This window comes from Aspergillus saccharolyticus (assembly GCF_003184585.1).
Source record: "Aspergillus saccharolyticus JOP 1030-1 unplaced genomic scaffold BP01scaffold_28, whole genome shotgun sequence".
NCBI lineage: Eukaryota > Fungi > Ascomycota > Eurotiomycetes > Eurotiales > Aspergillaceae > Aspergillus > Aspergillus saccharolyticus.
The window spans coordinates 50,252-68,469 of NW_020290638.1; the positions used below are offsets into that span (position 1 = coordinate 50,252).

General features: G+C 53.7%; 5 protein-coding genes across 5 annotated transcripts; 4 read left to right on the top strand and 1 right to left on the bottom strand.

Annotated features, from left to right (window-relative positions):
- The first annotated feature begins 1,063 nt into the window (after positions 1–1,063).
- BP01DRAFT_358716 (GPI anchored serine-rich protein) lies at positions 1,064–2,304 on the top strand. The gene is made up of 2 exons (XM_025575499.1): positions 1,064–1,742; positions 1,805–2,304. The coding sequence occupies exons 1-2, from the start codon at positions 1,124–1,126 to the stop codon at positions 1,912–1,914; spliced, it is 729 nt and encodes a 242-aa protein (XP_025429181.1). The 5' UTR covers positions 1,064–1,123; the 3' UTR covers positions 1,915–2,304.
- Positions 2,305–4,119: 1,815 nt separating this feature from the next.
- Positions 4,120–5,252, top strand: BP01DRAFT_105214 (uncharacterized protein). The gene has a single exon (XM_025570274.1). The coding sequence runs from the start codon at positions 4,354–4,356 to the stop codon at positions 5,122–5,124; it is 771 nt and encodes a 256-aa protein (XP_025429182.1). The 5' UTR covers positions 4,120–4,353; the 3' UTR covers positions 5,125–5,252.
- A 564-nt stretch (positions 5,253–5,816) lies between these two features.
- Positions 5,817–9,230, top strand: BP01DRAFT_424987 (uncharacterized protein; the record flags this gene model as incomplete). Its single annotated transcript, XM_025579727.1, has 8 exons — positions 5,817–5,940; positions 6,001–6,207; positions 6,285–8,398; positions 8,450–8,525; positions 8,570–8,703; positions 8,765–8,781; positions 8,834–8,875; positions 8,930–9,230. 8 exons carry the CDS (start codon positions 5,817–5,819, stop codon positions 9,228–9,230), a joined length of 3,015 nt encoding a protein of 1,004 aa, XP_025429183.1.
- Positions 9,231–10,696: 1,466 nt separating this feature from the next.
- BP01DRAFT_367486 (DnaJ and TPR domain protein) lies at positions 10,697–13,075 on the top strand (the record flags this gene model as incomplete). Its single annotated transcript, XM_025576458.1, has 3 exons — positions 10,697–11,540; positions 11,603–12,764; positions 12,823–13,075. 3 exons carry the CDS (start codon positions 10,697–10,699, stop codon positions 13,073–13,075), a joined length of 2,259 nt encoding a protein of 752 aa, XP_025429184.1.
- Positions 13,076–14,202: 1,127 nt separating this feature from the next.
- On the bottom strand, positions 14,203–16,806 carry BP01DRAFT_417411 (uncharacterized protein; the record flags this gene model as incomplete). The annotated part of the gene is made up of 1 exon (XM_025579258.1): positions 14,203–16,806. One exon carries the CDS (start codon positions 16,804–16,806, stop codon positions 14,569–14,571), a length of 2,238 nt encoding a protein of 745 aa, XP_025429185.1. The 3' UTR covers positions 14,203–14,568.
- Positions 16,807–18,218: the final 1,412 nt, after the last annotated feature.

Sequence of the window (18,218 nt, forward strand, 5' to 3'; positions counted from 1 at the left end):
ATGGTCGGTGGCGCCAGGGACAGTCCCCTCCAGTGATCCACTTCATTAAGGCGCGATGATTGGGCCTGAAGGGGACGGGTGAAACACCAGTTAAAGCGGGGCCTCCAAACGTGCTGTGGCTCAGTAATTGAGTTGCTGCCCCTGAATCTCATTCAATTCAATTCATGCTGCCACTTTTTCTTGGTGTCTCGGGTTTCCACGCTCGTTTTGGTAGGTAGGCAACTGCACACAACTCATGACACCTTCTGTAGAGCTTGAATTGTGGAGGAGTTTTACAACAGAAGGGTACCTGCTTGCAGACATATGCAGGTACGGATTCCTGCTGAAACTAGGGTTGGATCACCGGGCTATAGGTGGTCGTGCTATACTTTGACCCTGACCTGAGACTTGCGCAGTATCTCACTACTGTGATACTAGGGAAACTAAAAGACCCCATGTGTAGAAGATCCAACTAAATAGGGAAGTCGACAAGGTCAAAAGAAGCAATTGAACAACCGATCTATCATACAGAACCGCCCGCGCTTGGACTGAACACTGGGCACAGGGACTAACTGTGAAATTATCCCACGAGGGCCAGAGAACAGACACAAAAAAAAAAAGAAAAAGAAAAAAAAAAAAGAGGGCGGACCCATCATTGACCCCTAAACTACCTATGCGGTTTCAGTATCACTGTTACTAGACTCGAACTAGTTTGTCCTATACTCAATGGAACTGTCCTACTGGACTACCATTCACTGTGCCAGGTACATTCTCACACACCCGCGGTGCCCCAAGGGCCAAACACCAGACATCACCAAGACTTTAGTTAGACGCAAGTTGGGTTCTCTCCACTCGCCTGCAGCCCGCTTCTCCCCTTTTTGGCCCTGAAACGATCTCCAGGTTAATCTCCCGGATGATACAAAGGCTCTCATCTCCCCCTCCTTCTGCTCCAGTTCTTCTTGATTCCTTCTCTGTTTCTCTTTCCAGATTCAAACTGCTTGAAGCAACAAACCTCTTGACTTCGGTCTGCCACTCTTTTACACACCACCCAACTGTCCACACTCTCTTTACCAATCCTTACCTCCAAATAAACTCCAATCTATCGACCTTGACGGTTTAGATTCATCACCACACAACAATCAAAATGCGTTTCTCCGTTGCCACCGTTGCCCTCTTCGCCAGCCTCGTTGCTGCCATCCCCCAGGATGTCGAGACCGTCTACCAGACTGAGGATGTGACCATCATCTCTTGCGCTCCCACCGTCACCAACTGCCCCGGACGTGTCCACTCGACCTCCACCCCCGAGGCTGTCGCTGCTACCACCACTGAGGGTGCCTCGCCCGTGGCTACCACCACCTCCGTTCCCGAGGTTGCTTCCTCCGTCCCTGAGCAGTCTACCTCCTCCGTCCCTGAGGGTGCTTCCGCCGTTGGTGCCACCGCTGCTCCCCAGGCTCCTGCTGGCAGCTCCCCCGCCGGTGGCTCGTCCGCTAGCGGTGCCGGCTCCGCTCCCTCGGCTCCCGCTGTTGTTCCCTCCGGTGCCTCTGCCGAGACTGCTGGTGGTGCTCCCCCCGCTGCTGCCAGCAACTCCGTTACTGTCATCGCTGTGACCACCTGCGTGCCCACCGTCACCTACTCCACCGTCACTCTCGGTGCTGGTGCCACTGGCCTTCCTGGCAAGCCCGGCAGCGGCAAGCCCTCCAAGTCCGCTGCTCTGATCCCCAGCGGTGCCGCCGCCATCGGCAGCGGTTACCCCAGCGGCAGCGCTACGTGAGTAATTCCCTTTTGGCCTCGGGGCCTGCAGATGAAACAGACGCTAACCAAGTACACAGCCCCTCCCCCTCTGCTGCTCTCTTCACCGGTGCCGCCAGCGCCATCAACGGCAACTCTTTCGCCTTCGCTGGTGCCGCCGCCGTCGCCGCTCTTTTCCTTGCTTAGATTCCCCATTCTTGTCCATAGTATACCCCCGGGGTCCTTCGCGAGAGTCCGGCCGTCAAACTACGGGCGGGGAAAGTCAGTAAATAAGGACGCGTGCCAATGAATGAAGAGAGTCGGGGTTTGTGCCATAATTAGTGTCGAGGTTTTGCTTTCTGGGAGAGAAATCCGATTCGTTGCTTGAAATATCCTTTTCTTTTTTTTCTCTCTTTTTTATCTGCTCTTTGCCCCTTCTAACTTTCTCTCTACATGCTTCCTGGAACGCCTTGGGGAGTGCAGGGAAGCCTTTTTGGTGGCTGGATACGACTAATGTAACCCATGAATTGCTTTCACATACCCAAATCTGAAGCAGTAATAGATTACTTTACCAATGCTACTTTTTTTACCCTTCTACTCCATTGCACTCAAACTCCTGCATCGGTCTCTTGATCACTCAGAATCTCAACTTGAATGGAGACTTTGTGACTGCTTAACTACTTATGCCCAGGCCAGCCCGTCCACGGCGACCCTGCCACCAACTGCCTCGGTCAGCCGCATGTAATATACTACTAATTAAAGATTCGACGTGTTCGATGCATCTGCATACTCCGCACGCAAGGACAGGCTGATCAAAGGGGCTGACTCTGAAGACGAGAGAGTGGGTGAGTGTGCATGGGTGCAGTTGGGGGCCGCAGCAGTTTGGGGAGGGGGGGGGGGGTGGTTTCACACCCAATCCTTCAATCAATCGGCGACCGGGTCTGATCCGATGATGATGCGGTGCGTTTCATTGGCGAGACTCTGGTCCTGTCCACCGCCAAACCACTCAACATACGGCTGAAGTGACCGAGAAAGAGACAGAGAAGGTTCAGTTGAGCCTCCAGAAGGGCAACACTTCCCAGCGTGCCCACTACAGTGGCTCGTTTTATATGCCCGAATCGACTGGGTAAGTAGTGGGATTCCCAAGGCGCTGTGCCAGTGACTTCATCTGGTCGATCCTGTCACCGTCAGCCCTATCGTGGGCCTTTAGTTGGAATGATTGTTGGGGGGTTGGTTTCTAGAAGCATTCTGAAGAAAAGGGGGTCAATGATGTTTATTTTCAGGATGATGAGGGGAGGTCTTCAGAAGGTGGCTGTGTTTTGTTGTTGTTGTTGTTGTTGTTGTTGTTGTCGTCGCTCTTAGTTGCTGACTACTAAGTTACATACTCCGATTCCGCTAACTTACCGTAACTGGTCATGTGTCTGCTGTGTTCTCGGCCCGTCTCTGCATCCTTCTTTTCCTCCAATATGGTGTCTGTTTGACAACGACATCCTCCAACAAGTCTCTCTTTACTTGCGTCTACCTCGTACGGTTGCTCCTCCCAACACAGACACACGAAATGACGACTTCAAATTATCATCCTTCCGTGGGGTGGAGGAATCCAACTGGAGTCGAAGTACCCAAATGAATGGTCGTTTCCCGCCGTAATGCAGAGCGGACACAGCTCACAGCTCGGACAACAAAGGATGTGGCAGTGTTGCGACCCATTGACTTCTCACCAACACACCAACTCCTGCGGCCATCACGCAGCCCTCGCTTCTCAAAACCCTTTTGGAGCTCTGATTTTCGAAACATGAGCTCCTTGCCATGGCCTCTGCAGTCCATGAATGTCGCCTTCATGCAGACAACCATGCTTTTATCGGCGCCCCCGCGTTCTGCTTTAGGCATAGTGGTTGCACCTCACACAGCATAGAGTGCACTCTCCACTTAACCACCCCCTCCCCCCCAAAATCCTGCTGCTCTGCGCCGCCTCTCCCCACCAGCGATGGATCATTCCCCATAGGCCTGGAATTGGGAGTTATAGGGCAAACAGGGAGATCCTACAGTAGCGGGGGCAAAAGGCTTCCAACGGATCGGATTCCTGGCTGGTTTCCATACCAAGGCGAACACCAGCCGGGCGACCCGAGTCTCCTCCGCCAACAGAATGAGATCGTTCGATCCTTTCCGACCTGTTCATGAGCAGTCTGATCCACCGCTGCTCTCCATCGGACCCAGATAGCTCGGATTCTGGCGAGCCCACAATGAGGCGCAAGTAAGGCTTTCCGGTGTGGACTGGCCTTGTTGGTAGTCTCGTTTCATCTGACTTCTTTGCTTTGTTGTGATGTCGGTCAAAGAAATTAAACATGACCGTGCACCTGGGAAAGTTGAGCAGGATGCTCGGTGTCATGATGCTGTGGACTCCGCCTCCAACGTGATGTCTATTAAATGACAGCATGGTCGTCCTTGTGCACTTTTGCTGTCCGATTTCTCCCATGCCTGTCTCCCTCGTATTCCCCTCCGCTTTACATTCTTCCGACATCTACTCGTACCACCCGAGGGTCCTGTGGATGAATCTCTTGCTATTGGGGTTTCTCTCCTGCTTGTTCCTTGCCTGACTTTTATACTTTTATCTGTGGGAGACGTATCCCACAGGCACAACTGAAACAAATGGATCTCTCATCGCTAGAAGGCCCTCCTATTGCGGATTTCCGCTTCACTGTCTCAATGGAGAGCTCAAAAGACATCATGACTGATCCACGTATCCGCATCGATACTGGATTGGCTAGCGCACTACCTCGTCATCCTGCCTCTGCATGTGACTCTCCCCGGCCAAAGGCAGATTACCATTCATCTGCAACCCACGAACAGAGTCCTCGTGTCTGTCGCCGCTGTCATTCCAGAATCGTCTCAACAGGGGACCTGGACATATCTAGTCCACATGAAGCCAGGTCACCGACATCACTCTATCCAAGTCTCAACCTGCCTCCTCCTCCACCGGCGTCATCCTTCGCCTATTCTCCATGGGCTTCGCGGAGCAGGAGCATGACAGACCTCACTTTGCAGCCCACTCACAGCACCGGCCCCCTTCCTCGCGAACCACCCGTCCAACAGGCCAGCCAGCTCATCTGGCTTGAGTCGGAAGCACTCTGGGTCCTCAAACCTTGCTCGTCTTCGTCATCGGCACCATATCTTTCTCCGTTGACTCCTCGCCCGATGCACAGTTCTACTCGCAGTGCTGCGCACCCATCGTACCCATCAGTGTTCGATGGCTACGCTTCAGACTCGGACTACCCCGATCAACCTCCGCCATATGAACAACACGTCTACGATCGACCTTTCGCTCCATTTTCCGATCGAGCAAGGGCAGACGGCAGTGGCCGGAGGTCACGCTGGTCAGCCGTGGCTCGCAGAAGGGCCATCCAGGCTCTTTCAGGCTGAGGAAGACATCTTAGTGATACTCTATCTCATCTTGCGTTGGAATGATGACTGGAACTTCTGAACATTGGATTTGTGCTATTGGAGTTCATCTATCTGTACCTTGGTTATCTTCCTTGTCATCTTGGCCACAGTTACTGCATCAGAAAGCGACGATACCCACTGTTTCTGACTTAGTCTTGGTTTATCTCAGCAACTTTTACTTACCTCTAATTACTATTGCCGACGACTATCTTTTGATTGTAGTAGTTCTTATGTATGATTGAGATATTATTCACTTTTTGGCCGATATACGCTTATCGACTCCGTGTTATGGAGCGACTAACACACCGAGGTTTGTATGGTTGCTGGGTGACTGCCTCCCCCCTCTGGCATCATAACACAATAACTGGCAGTGAAAATCATGTATTTTACTCGGGCGATGCGCCGTCGTATTTCCTGCACTCTGATCTCACCTTTCCTTCTCCTTCAACTCGAATTCTCTTTCGTCTATCCATCTCATCAACCTCAACCCTCAACCTATCTCGTTACTCTCTTTCGACACTTCATTCCCCGTCATTACTGCTCATCACCACAGTTCATTTGCGGAAACCGATCGTCTAAACAACCTCAAATACGTCTGCTTGCTTCATCTGTTCTCCTAGTTCTTGGGGTGCGGCTGAAAAAGTTGGCTTCTGTGCCTCTTGCAAGAGACCATGGATCTGGCTGCCATCTTGTCGGAGCCGGATAAAGTCGACTTGACGAACCACCTGGCTAAGATACATTACGTTGCTGAGCAGACGGCTCGCAGAGTTCACCGCCGAGGAGATCAAAAGAATGGTAGATTTTCCAACCTTTCTATGTACCAAGTCAATGAATAGTCTAACAGATATGACGCAGCACCCGCAGACCCCGATCTCGTGCTGGAATGGACAGCCGCACAAAATGACGTTCGAGCTCTGTACTTAGAGCGAGCTCTTGAGCTGGCTTCTTTGGATCAGTACAGGCGGGCCCAGGTGGACCATGCTGAATTCGCGACTGCGCTCTACGCAAGATGTTATGCGGAACTGGACCCTAATAGAGCGGAAACTGCCCTGTCAATTCCGAGTAAGTGCTTCATTCCGTTGTAGTCTTTGCCCTTCGCTTCATCGAACGGTGGTAGTCATGCTAACATGTGTCTCAAGCGGATGTGTTTGGATCATCAGTGCAAATGTTGTTGAGCCCCGAGAGTGTGCCCGGGTCGCGCTCAGAGCAAGTCGAAGAAGAAGGGACTGCCGTTGCTGTCACCAGCCCTGTACCAGCCGGTGCAACCGGAAGAGCAGTCTCAGAGGAGCAGTTGTACAGTATCGGTGACATACGAAACCAGAAGATTGAAGCGCTTGAATCGGCTGTGGCTAAAGGTCTCAAAGTTCTGACAATCTTGGGAAAGGTTTTCAGCGGATCTGAAGACTGGAAGACTGAAACCGACTGGATAGCTGAAATTGAGCAAACTATCCTGAAAGCTCGGACGGAGAAGGTTGTTATTGGCATCGTCGGAAGCACTGGCGCCGGGAAGTCGTCATTGATCAACGCGCTCATTGATGAGAAGGGTGTTTTGACTACGGACTGTATGCGCGCATCCACGGCCGTCCCGATCGAAGTCTCCTACAATCATGGCGAAAGTCGATACAAAGCGGAAGTCCAGTTCATTGACCATAAAGACTGGGAACGAGAGTTGAAAATCCTGTTTGCAGACCTTCGCGACCATTCCGACGAACTAGCTCGTGACGAGAAGCCGAAGGATCCCGAGGCAGCAGTTGCCTTGGACAAAATCATGGCTGTATACCCAAACCTGAAGCGGCGAACCCTTCTCGAGACCTCGCCGTGCAAGCTTCTCGAGGACGAACGAGTCTCCGATCTGCTGGGCCAGAAAATCGAGATCGAAGACAATCACTCCAAAACTTTCTCCGAGGGGCTCAAGTCATACATCGACAGCAAGGGCAAGAAGAGGGGCCGGCCCAAGGTTTCGAGCAAAAACGCCGCTTCTTCGGCGCGAACAGAATTGGCAGGAGACGAGGAATCGGCGGACAGAGGCATTGGACTCTGGCCTCTCGTCCGTGTGGTTCGAGTCTTCGTCACATCTGAGGCTTTGTCGACTGGAGCCATTCTCGTTGATCTTCCAGGGGTCTTCGATTCCAATGCAGCGCGCGTTGCAGTGGCCAGCGAGTACATGAAGCAATGTTCAGCACACTGGATCGTGGCACCTATCAATAGAGCAGTCGACGACAAAGTGGCTCATGATCTGTTGGGGAAGAATTTCAAGACGCAAATGCATATGGACGGTGCTTTTAATGACATAACCTTTATCTGTACCAAGACCGATGACATAGTTCCGGCTGAAGTTGTGCGATCTCTGGAGCTCGACCTACCGTCCATGGACGAGGATATGGGAGCATGTTCGGAGAAGCTCGAGTCTCTGCGTTCGGAACTTCAGGTGCACGAAGAATTGCAGAGACAGATACATTCAAAATGTTATGCCATCTACGAAGAAGTCTGTGAATTGGAAGAAAAAGGAAGCAATCTTGCGGAACCTGTGCGTACCCCCCAAAGGCGCAAGAGGACTAACTTCGGTGAAGCGACTCCCGAAGCAAGTGTATCAAACATGACTCTTTCCGACAATATTGAAGGCGAAGACGAGGACGAGCTTCAAGAGCTGCGGCGCCAGCTGCGTAAATTGAAAACCCAGCGAAAAGATCTTGACAACCAGCGACGCAACATCGAGCAGTATATTGCCAAAACCAAGGAAGAGATCGAGCTGCTGGGCATCAAGAAACAAAACAGCGAATTCAATGATCTTCGGTTCTGCATCGAGGCGCGGAACGAATTTTCGAAGTCTGAAATCAAACGTGACTTCGCTCAAACCATCGCGGACTTGGATCTAGAAGACGAGCAGAGTAGTGGAAGTATGCCCCAAACCCCGCATCGTCGCGACTACAGTGAACTGGAGCGAAATCTTTCTGTGTTCTGTGTGTCTCCTAGAGCTTACCAAGCACTCCGCGGCCGCCCCGAAGTTGAGACCCGGGTTCGTGGGTTCTCGCATTTGGAGCAAACGGAGATTCCTGCTTTGCAGCGCTATTGCGTTGCCCTGACTTGTAAAGCCCGGGAGAGTGTCGCACGACGTTTCTTGGTGGCGCTGAATCTGCTGCTCCAATCCATGACACTTTGGTCGTCCGCTGCGGCGGAAGTAGCAGCAATTTCGGAACCGAAAAGGTTGGAGATCGAGGCAGAGTTCAATGGCGCTATGAAAAAATTTACGGATGTAGGTTTTGATGAATGGCTTATTTAGGGCAGCTGATACTGACCTCTCTAGACCATGAAGAAGGTCCGGAACCGTGTTATCTCTGTTAGTCGGATAATTATCCAAGACATGGTCATCGAGAAGCTGGGTAAGTCTTCAGATTGAATGATGCACGTCTAACTAACAAGTCAGACCAAGCATGGCAGCACGGTTACGAGGAGCTTTCCCCCATGGTTGCAGGCTGGAATGGTGCTGCTGATAAACCGGGGTTTCGTTATAACACTTACCAAGCAATCTGTCGCCGCCAGGGCATTTACAAGCAACACGTAAGTTTCTTCGGACTTCTTTCGCAGACGCGGCGAACGAGGAAAACTAACGAGCATCTAGAACATAAATAACGATGTGTAAGGGAGGGTTCTGCGTTTCAAGAAACTGGTGGCACTGACCCTGCGTTAGAGCGCTCCTGGTGGTAGCCAAATTCAAGCCCGGATGGCGCAAGTAGGTCGACAGTGCACACAAAACTCAATGCAGGATAACTTAACTCTACTCTAGGGCGTTTCTCCGAATGTTGCCCGAGTTGTTCAAGCAGCTGTGTGAAGATGCGGAAGATGCCCTCGGTCACTTCCATTCTGAAGCCATCCATTCAGCACAATGGGAGCTGCCCCGGGCCACACGCCAGCAACTACAGTGCGGACTAGTTATTCTCCATGCGTCGATGAGAGACCAGGTACAGCAACTCCAAGATTGGACAAAGACGGCGGCACGGAAGGTGAAGGACCGGTTTGAAGAAAGTGTTGCTGCGGGCCTGCAAGAAACCTATGAAGCGTGCGTTCAGCATAGAGGTAAGTACTAGACGTTCAAGCGGCGGCAACAGGCACAGTGACTGATCAGCTCGAAATAGGAGTCGGCACCCTGCAAGCGGTTCGCGCAACGATGTCCAAGCATGCTGAAAAGCAGGGTCCTCGCGTGTTTCGAGAAGCTACGAATGAACTCGAGCAGTCACTTGAAGACTTAGTGCGCCAGATAAAAGATAACATAGAAAGTCTGGTGAATAGACAAGTGCAGAAGATTGGTCGGATTTACCATGATGCCCTAATAGCGCCCTACCTTCAGCGTTGCTCAGAAAAACAGGCGTGCTTGAAAGCTCGGGTTCGCAGACTCGTGCATGATGTCGAAATCGACTTGCAGTTGAGGACTTTGCTGGGAGGGGATGGTTTGCCGCAGTCTGGGGTAGCGCCTACTGTGGTCAAGCAAGAGGTGGCTACTGAGACTAACTACTGAGTCCGCTGCCAGGTAGCTTGCGATCAATGAGCTACGGGTCTAAAGTGATCATCGAACCTTGATTGGCGCGCACAGACCTGGATTGGGCTGGTGTTGACGGGCAGAAGAAGCTTGAGCCTTTCCCAAGTATTTTAAGGAGAGAAAAGGTGACCGATTGAGGAAGAGGCAGATCCCAACGGGTCCAAGGAAATTAGAAGAAGAGTACTTTTGTTGGTTAGTGCCGTCCGGACGAACTGTAGGAGAGACTTTGTCTATCGGCCAGACTGTCCATTTCAGTGATAGTGACAAGCACCCCAGATAGAAACGAATGGAAACATGTTGATTGCTTGCTTCGCTAGCTTGAAAACCGTACACTAGACTAGAGATTTCTGTTTAATGGAGAAGGAGAGGGGGGGGGGGGAAGGGAGCATGACGAGGCGAGGAACGAGACCAGCGCGTGCGAAGAGAAATATTGGCCAGGGTTTGTCCAGCCCCCGGAATTATGGCGGGTGGGTGGACTCCATAAAGAGTTGGGGACTTGACAGCTGGTGACAGCGGGTCAGTTAGGTTATTTGAAATGCTCTTGGATTCTCCTTTTTGCTGCTCTGGTTTCCTGCTGCACCTGAAATCTATTATTCCTGTTGCTGTTGTTGTGTTGTGCATTGCAGTGTTGATCTGTTGTTGTTCGTCTCTCTGGGTTTTTTGTTGCTGATAAGAGAGGTATTTTGCCCCACTTAATTTCTGGAGTGAGTCAGCAGCCAGTTGAGAGAAGTTCCGTACAGAGGAGAAAGAACTGCGGTGAAAGAGTTAGTCGGGAGAAAGTGTTGTGTGGTGTTGTGGTTGTGGGTGGGCAGAAAGTGAGATTATTCCATCACAATCCCCATCATCATCACCATCATCACCATCATCATCAACATCATCAACATCATCATCATCATCACCATTAATTATTGTTATTGTTGTTGTTGACCGCGTCTTACTCTTCTTTCTTCTTCTTCCACCGCCTTCGTTCCCCTTCGACACCTCCGCCGGGCTCCACCAATCACGGCCACTTCCACCATGGGTCTTCCGCATCTTTTCTCTCGTCACAAATCATCCTCACATTCCAAATCCAAGCCAACCAAGACTTCCTCTTCCTCTTCCTCTTCTTCTTCCTCCTCCTCCTCTTCTTCTCCTTCCCCCAATTCTCCTTTGTCCACCTCTTCTTCCTTTTCCTCCTTCCCGTCCTCCTCTGCGGCGACGTCCACCCGATCCACTCCCCTCTCGACCCCCGCCTCGTCTCCTCCCCCTCCTCCGCCGGTGGCGACCAAATCTTTTCCCACTCCCCCTCCTCCTCCTTCTTCAACTTCTCATTCCACTCGACCTCCTCCTCCTCCTCTTCGGGCAAAGACGGTTCACTCGTCCTCTTCCTCGCGACACACATCTTCCCCAGCGTCGTCGCATCCCGTCTCATCCACACGTACAGCGCAGTCGTCGTCGGTGCCAGCCCCGACTCAGCACCCTTCCATTCCGCGCAAGCCCACCACTTCCCGTTCGACTCACCACAGTCGCTCTTCCTCCACCCCCTCCAAGTCGACCTCCGCTCGAGCCAAGTCAGTCTCTGGTCCTCGTGCGTCGCTGTCTGCCGTCCGGCATCGATACACCCACGACCCTAATTTCCACCCGCTCAATCTTCACCCCGACGAACTCCGTCAACTCTCCGCAATGGCTGCTGCTCGCGAAGAATCCCGTACTCCCATGGATGTCGACACCAATGGCGTCAATGGCAAGCCAGAACGAACCCCCACGCCGCCTCCGCACAAGTCCAACGGCGATACGGCCGAGGCCGATAATTTCAAGCTGGCCGGTAACAAATTCTTCAAGGATGGGAACTACACGCGAGCGATTGAGGAATTCAACAAGGGTATGTTTTCTCGCATTTGGCCCTGTGCTATCATTACAAGATGCATTAGTAACATCCGACAGCCCTGGAGATCAGCCCTAACTCGTCCGTCTATCTGTCCAACCGCGCGGCCGCCTACATGGCCGCTAATCAGTACCTAGCCGCTCTGGAGGACTGTGAGCGCGCCCGCGAGCTCGACCCTACTAACACCAAGCTGATGTACCGTCACGCCCGCATTCTGGTCAGCCTGGGTCGTCCGACGGAAGCCCTCGAGGTGCTCTCCCGCGTCGAGCCCCCCGCTTCCGCTACCGACAAGGCTCCCGCCGAGAAGATGCTCCGGTTCGTGAAGCAGGCCGAGGAGGCTTTGGCGGAGGACCGTGGGGTGTCAATGGTGCTGTTCTGCTTGGACCAGGCGCGTCAGATGCTCGGCCAGGGTGTCAAGGAGCCCCGCAAGTGGACGTTGATGACGGCCGAGGCGCATTTGCGTATGGGTAATGACAACTCGTTTGGCAAGGCCCAGGATATTGCCATTGGCATGTTGCGCGATAACAGCCAGGATCCTGACGCGATGCTGATCCGCGCCCGCGCGTTCTACGGCATGGGCGACACCGATCAGGCCTTGAAGCTGCTCAAGATGTGCTTGGGCCTCGATCCCGACATGAAGGCTGCCATCAAGATGCTGCGCACGGTGCAGAAGTTGACGCGCACCAAGGAAGAGGGTAACACGGCCTTCAAGGCCAAGGATTACCGCAAGGCCATCGAGCTGTGGTCGGAGGCGGTTCAGGTCGACCCCAAGAACAAGGATCAGAACGCCAAGATCCTGCAAAACCGCGCCCAGGCTTACATCAACCTGAAGGAATACGACAATGCAGTCAACGACTGCACGGAGGCTCTCCGCTTGGACCCCAGCTACGTTAAGGCGCAGAAGATCCGTGCCAAGGCCCACGGCGGCGCTGGCAACTGGGAAGAAGCGGTGCGCGACTACAAAGCCGTGGCCGAGACGAACCCCATGGAGAAGGGTATTCAGGAGGAGATCCGCAAGGCCGAGTTCGAATTGAAGAAGGCACAGCGCAAGGACTACTACAAGATCCTCGGGGTGTCCAAGGATGCCTCCGAGCAGGAGATCAAGAAGGCCTACCGCAAGATGGCCATTCAATACCACCCGGATAAGAACCGTGATGACCCCACGGGCGAGGAGAAGTTTAAGGAGATTGGCGAGGCTTATGAGACTCTGATTGACCCTCAGTACGTTGTTTCCATTTGTTCTTTTGAAAAATCTTCGGAGGCTAACAACTTTGACCAGGAAGCGCGCCTCTTACGACAACGGTGACGATCTCATTGACCCGTCTGACATGTTCGCTCGTGGCGGCATGGGAGGCATGCACGGCTTCGGAGGCATGGGAGGCATGGGCGGTATGGGCGGCATGGGAGGTATGGGCGGTACCCATATCAACATTGACCCCAGCGTGCTCTTCAACATGATGAACGGTGGTGGTGGCTTCGCTCAGGCCGGTGGCCAGCGCGGAGGTGGATTCCCTGGAGGATTCCCCTTTTAAATAGGCTGCTCCGCTTGACTATACGTTTGCATTAACGAAAATGGGTGCATTGCAAAAAGTCCGCCGATCAAGCCTGCCTGCCATATTATTGATGCTCATAACCGATGCACCGGGATGGGTTTTCTCTTCTTCTTTTGTCTTCTCTTGGCATATTCGTTCACCATACATACCCAGATCTTTGACGACGTCTGCAACGTGCAAGTTCCCCCTCCGACTCCCATCTCGACCGTCTCCCGTGTCATTTTACTCTCCAACCTCACGAAGTTCTGCTACCTCGGGAGTCCTTTCGTTCCTGCATGCATAACCACGGAACGATGCCATTGATGGGTTGATTGATCGATAGACTTATTTTTTTTTTCTTCTTAATTTTTCTTTTCCAGTTTCCCTGCTCTTCTGACATGGCGAGGGCAAGCAAGGGGCAGAGAGTGTATTTTTCTCATTTATGACTTCCCTTTCATTCTATTGTGCTTGCGTGAAGAAACCCTCTTGGCTATGGCTCATAGACGATATCGACAGAGCGGAGAGTCTCTTGCAGCAGTTTCTTTGTGTTAGCCAGGTTTCCACTTTTGTTTTGTTCTCGTGTGCTACTCGGCTGGCAATAGGCGTTATATACCTGGGATAAGATGAGTTGTTCAACTTTGTTGCTAAATCAGAGGTTTTCTTTCTTTCTTTTTTTTTTTTTTTTCAAAGCTGTTCTTCGATCCTGAATCGATGAGAAAGGTTCTTTACTGACAACTTTTGTAAGTTTTTGGGAGTCTTGTGTATGTCCAGCACCAGTACCCACAAGGGAGGAACATCAGTTGTAAAACCAGTGATCAACATCAACACCGCCCACTGCAATACTAGTTAGTAAGTTACCATCGAACCGGCAATGAAAAGCTGTCAGTCAACCACTGAACGACATGCACCAGCACCCACAAACTCCATCACTCCCAAATGCAGTTTTTGAGTTGTCCTTTTCTTCTTCAGGAGGTGGGGGGTGGTTGTTGGGTTGATTGAGTGATGGTTACCAGGAAGCTGAAAAGAAAGGGGGGTCCGGGGGTTCTCCCCCGGAACGCTTCATACTATGAACTCCAGACATTCTCACAGACGGACTAGCTATAGTTCTGTTGCGGTCTCTCAACGTTCAATATTGACAGGAGTGGATTGCACAGGATGGGTTGGGACCGGGTAGAGAGAGTTATATACAGTACATGATCCAGAGATCAGGTTGAGCAGCTAGCTAGCTAGCTACTAGTAGGCAGGTGAGTCGGTGATTTTATCCGCAACACGGCGAAGGAAACGTGCAAGCGGCTCACCGGCATGCTAAAATCATACAAAACGAGGGGGGGAATCTGAAGGGACACTCAGAAGGAAGAACAAACGATATACAAGATCAACAAAGCACAGCGAAGGAAGAGAGAAATCTTGACATCAAGGCTTGCTTTGCCATGCACTCATCTCCAGTCGGCCGTCGTCTCATCATCCAGATCATCATCATATTCGCACCCAAACTAATACCCCAACCCCGCCAGCACCGTCCGACTCTCGGCGGCCGCCATGCCGGTGACGCCTAGCGCGCGCGACAGCGTTCCCCTCCGCAGCCGCTGCAAACCAATCGCCACCTTCCACCCCTCTGTCTCCTGGAGTACAAACACGTATCGCTTCCCCTCCTGGTCGCGCACGGAGGCGCGCAGGACGTGCAAGTTCGCGTTCCCGCCCGACTTGGCCGGGTTGGCCAGGCGACAGGTGTTCTTGCAGACCTTCAAGAGGTGGGCGAGGGTGGCCTCGGATTCCTCGGCGGAGGGTTCGTTGGTGCGCTTCGTGAAGGGTCCCGGGAGCGGGCCGCGGGCGGGCGGGTGCTGGGCCCGCTGGGCGGCGTACCGCGGACACCAGACCTCGACGAGCTTCATCGTCCAGGCCTTGACATCCCATTCGCGCTGCCCGACCCCGCGCACGTCGTCGTCAATGAACAGTCCCTCGGTGGTGATGCGGAGCACCAGCCCGTCGGAGACCATCCCCTGTCCCGCCACAAGCTGCGCCACGGGCGTGCGGAGGAAGGCGTTGTTGAAGGCGTAGACGCCATGGACGACCACTTTGTCCGGGTCTTTGGTCTCGTAGGGTCCCCGGTTGGAGGGCGGGGGCTCGGTGCGCGCGGTGGACTGCGACGGGGCGTACGAGGAGGATTCCGAGTAGACGGAGGAGCTGGAGGTGGTGGTCGCCGTGGCGGCGCCGTAGGGCCGGCGGATGCGGTCGTAGGGGCGGAAGGAGTGGCTGTCGTCGTCGTCGACTGCAGAGGATGCAGTCGTGTTTGTTCGTGAGGCGGAAGCGGGTTTCTTGGTTGGGGATGATGCAGAGGTTGCGGAGGCTGCTGGCGTTGGCGCTGCTTTGGCTTTGGCCGCGGCGGCCGCCTCCTGCGCGTCCTTGGCTTTCTTCTCGGCGTACTTCTTTGCTGCGGCTTCCTTGAGGGCCGCGAATTTGGCATCGGCTTCTTTTTTGGCCGCCGCTTTGGCCGCGGCTTCTTTCTCCGCGGCTTCTTTCTCTGCTTTGGCCTGAGCCTCCGCTGCCTCTCGCTCCGCGCGGGCTTTGGCTTCGGCCGCACGCTTTGCCTCGCGCTCGCGCGCCTGCGCCGCGAACCGTTCGGCGCGGGCCTTGGCCTCTGCTGCCTCGCGCTCGGCCTTGGCTTTTGCCTCGGCGGCTTCGCGCTCCGCTTTGGCGCGGGCCTCGGCGGCTTCTTTCTCGGCGCGCTCGCGAGCCTCGCGCGCGGCGGCCTCCTTGGCAGCGGCCATCTCCTTCTCAAGCTGTTCGCGCCGCTCGCGCAGTTCCCGCTCCATGGCTTCGCGCTCCCGCTGCTTCTGCTTCTCGCGCTGCTCCGCCTCGCGTTTGCGCTTGAAGGCCTCCATCTTGCGACGGAGTTCTTCTTTGCGCCGGGTTTCTTCGCGGGCTTTTTCCCAGTCTGCGCCGCTGGAGGGTTTGCTTGATGATGATGATGATGTTGATGGTTCTGGCTGAGGGGTAGTAGTTTCAGGTTGAGGTGGTGGCGGTGGTGGTGGTGGTGGTGGCGGTCCTCCTGCCTGCTGCTGCTGTTGGTGGTATTGATGTCCGCCTCCTGCGCCGTATGCACCTCCTCCTCCCGGTGGCGGAGGAGGTGATGATCCGCCCGCATTGGCATTGTATGCGCCTCCTCCGTAATGTTGCTGCTGCTGATGCCCTCCTCCAGGCCCTCCTCCATATCCCTGATTTCCTCCGCGCGCATAGTCACCCCCTCCTCCCGGACCCGGACCTCCACCTCCGCCTCCTCCAAATCCATCACCACCACCACCACCGCCACTGAATCCGAAGCCGCCTCGTTTCCCGCGATGGCTTCCCCCGTCGCCACCACTATTGCCGCCGGTGCCCGCCTGCGCCGCGCCAAACGCCCACCCGGCCACTCCCACTCCAACCGCCAGAATCGCAATCCCCATCCCGTTCCCACTGGCGACGGTGGCGGCGTACCACGATTTCAGGACTGGAGAGACAGCCACCCATACCAGCATGGCGAGGAGGGTGGAGACGCAGCCGGCGATGAAGCTGTTGCGCTGAGTCCGCAGGGAGGGGAGGTAGAGGAAGCCGGAACCGGCCGAGTGAGGCGGGATGATGAAGATGTCGTAATTGCCTGGTGGGAGGTCGGAGGTTTTGCGGTATTCGCCGTGGGTGGTGTTGGGCTTGGAGCCGTGGGGCGGCGGAGGGGGTGGGGGCGGACCTTCGTCCATTTCTTTTTTTTTTGTCTTTTTTTTTCTTTTTTTCGTTTTAGTTGCTCTAAAGGAGCTGGGGTGTGTCGAGGCGATTACGGTTTATGGTTATGTACTTATCTTCTAGATGGTGGTGAGGGTGGGTTTTTTGGGGGGTGGAGAGATGTGGGTGGTAGCAACTGGTGGTCCGTGTGGTTGCTGGACTGGGGTATCGTCTGGTCTGGACTGGGGTAGAGCGATGGGTTTGAACTTCGCGGGTGTGGTGGTTATGTGGATTGTAGCTGATGGGGAATTGGGATTGCGTTTGTTCAGGTGAATTAATGCAGGTGAGGGACACAGTGAGGTCGGGATGGGCGTGGACGGGGCATGGTGTTTAACAACACATGGATTAGGCGCTGGAGGCAGCAGCGCGTTTTTGTATCGGCGCTGACGGGAATTGTGTCAGTAAGGTTTCCTCCTTTCATTTTCGTGCATGTTAGGGTTGGGCGTAAGTGAGACTCACTAGTTGGGGGAACGTCAATGCGCAATCAATGCGGTGGAGAGATGTTGAAAGAAGAGAAGAGAAGAGAAGAAGAGGGGGGAGAAGAGGAGGGAAGAAGAGGTCGGTGGAAGTGGACGATAACTAGCCTGTATAGTTACTAGTTGAGTGATAATCCTGGCAAATGACACACACTGCCAATCACTGCCTCCGTTCTTAGTGTCACTTGTGTTGACCTCCAGATAACTAACTACACAGTGAATGATGGTGGTGGTGTTGTTCCATCTTCAGTGCAACACAGTCCACTGAATGGCAGTTCTCCATTGCATTCTTCAGTCTATCTTGAGAAAAAAAAAGATTCAGACGCAATCTATCTAGCACTGCTCCATTGAAAACTACGGATCCATCCCCACCCACAAGGGACCCTCATCCACATATTTGGCGGCGGACAAGAGACCCAGACGATCTCCGAGAAGCCATGGAGAATGGTTCTAGCGAGCATCCCACATTCCCTCTTCCAAGCCCATTCAAATCATTGCACCTCCCCCACGGACTAAACTCCTGCCCGAGAGGTAAATTCGGGTAGGAATGATCTACTGCTACCATGATGGAATATCTTGAAATCTTGATATACTCATACTTTGTTTGTTTTGGTTTCTTCCCGTCGGGCAACCGTCACCTGGTAACTTTGATTGGCCGGCGACAAATGTCATTTGCTGACTCATTCTGCGAGCCACACGTGACATGTGCCTCAGGCTGGAGTGGACTCGATGGCCCAATTCAGGCATCCCGGGTGTCAGGAGCAGGTCAAACTTAACAGCGATGCACTATAGGAGGTAGGGAACTAGTGGATAACCATCTGTTCCTGACTGTCATGCCGGGCTGACCCCGTGAGTGACGGCCACCGCTCGGTATCACGGGATGGCTGCCTGCAATGCCTGCAAAGCTGAGGGAG

What these genes read in the sequence shown, in the direction of transcription:
- BP01DRAFT_105214 (XM_025570274.1), top strand. Translation starts at nt 4,354, where the DNA reads ATGGATCTCTCATCGCTAGAAGGCCCTCCTATTGCGGATTTCCGCTTC.
- BP01DRAFT_358716 (XM_025575499.1), top strand. Translation starts at nt 1,124, where the DNA reads ATGCGTTTCTCCGTTGCCACCGTTGCCCTCTTCGCCAGCCTCGTTGCT. An exon ending in CGGTTACCCCAGCGGCAGCG is followed by an intron (nt 1,743 to 1,804) that starts CTACGTGAGTAA and finishes CTAACCAAGTAC; the next exon opens with ACAGCCCCTCCCCCTCTGCT.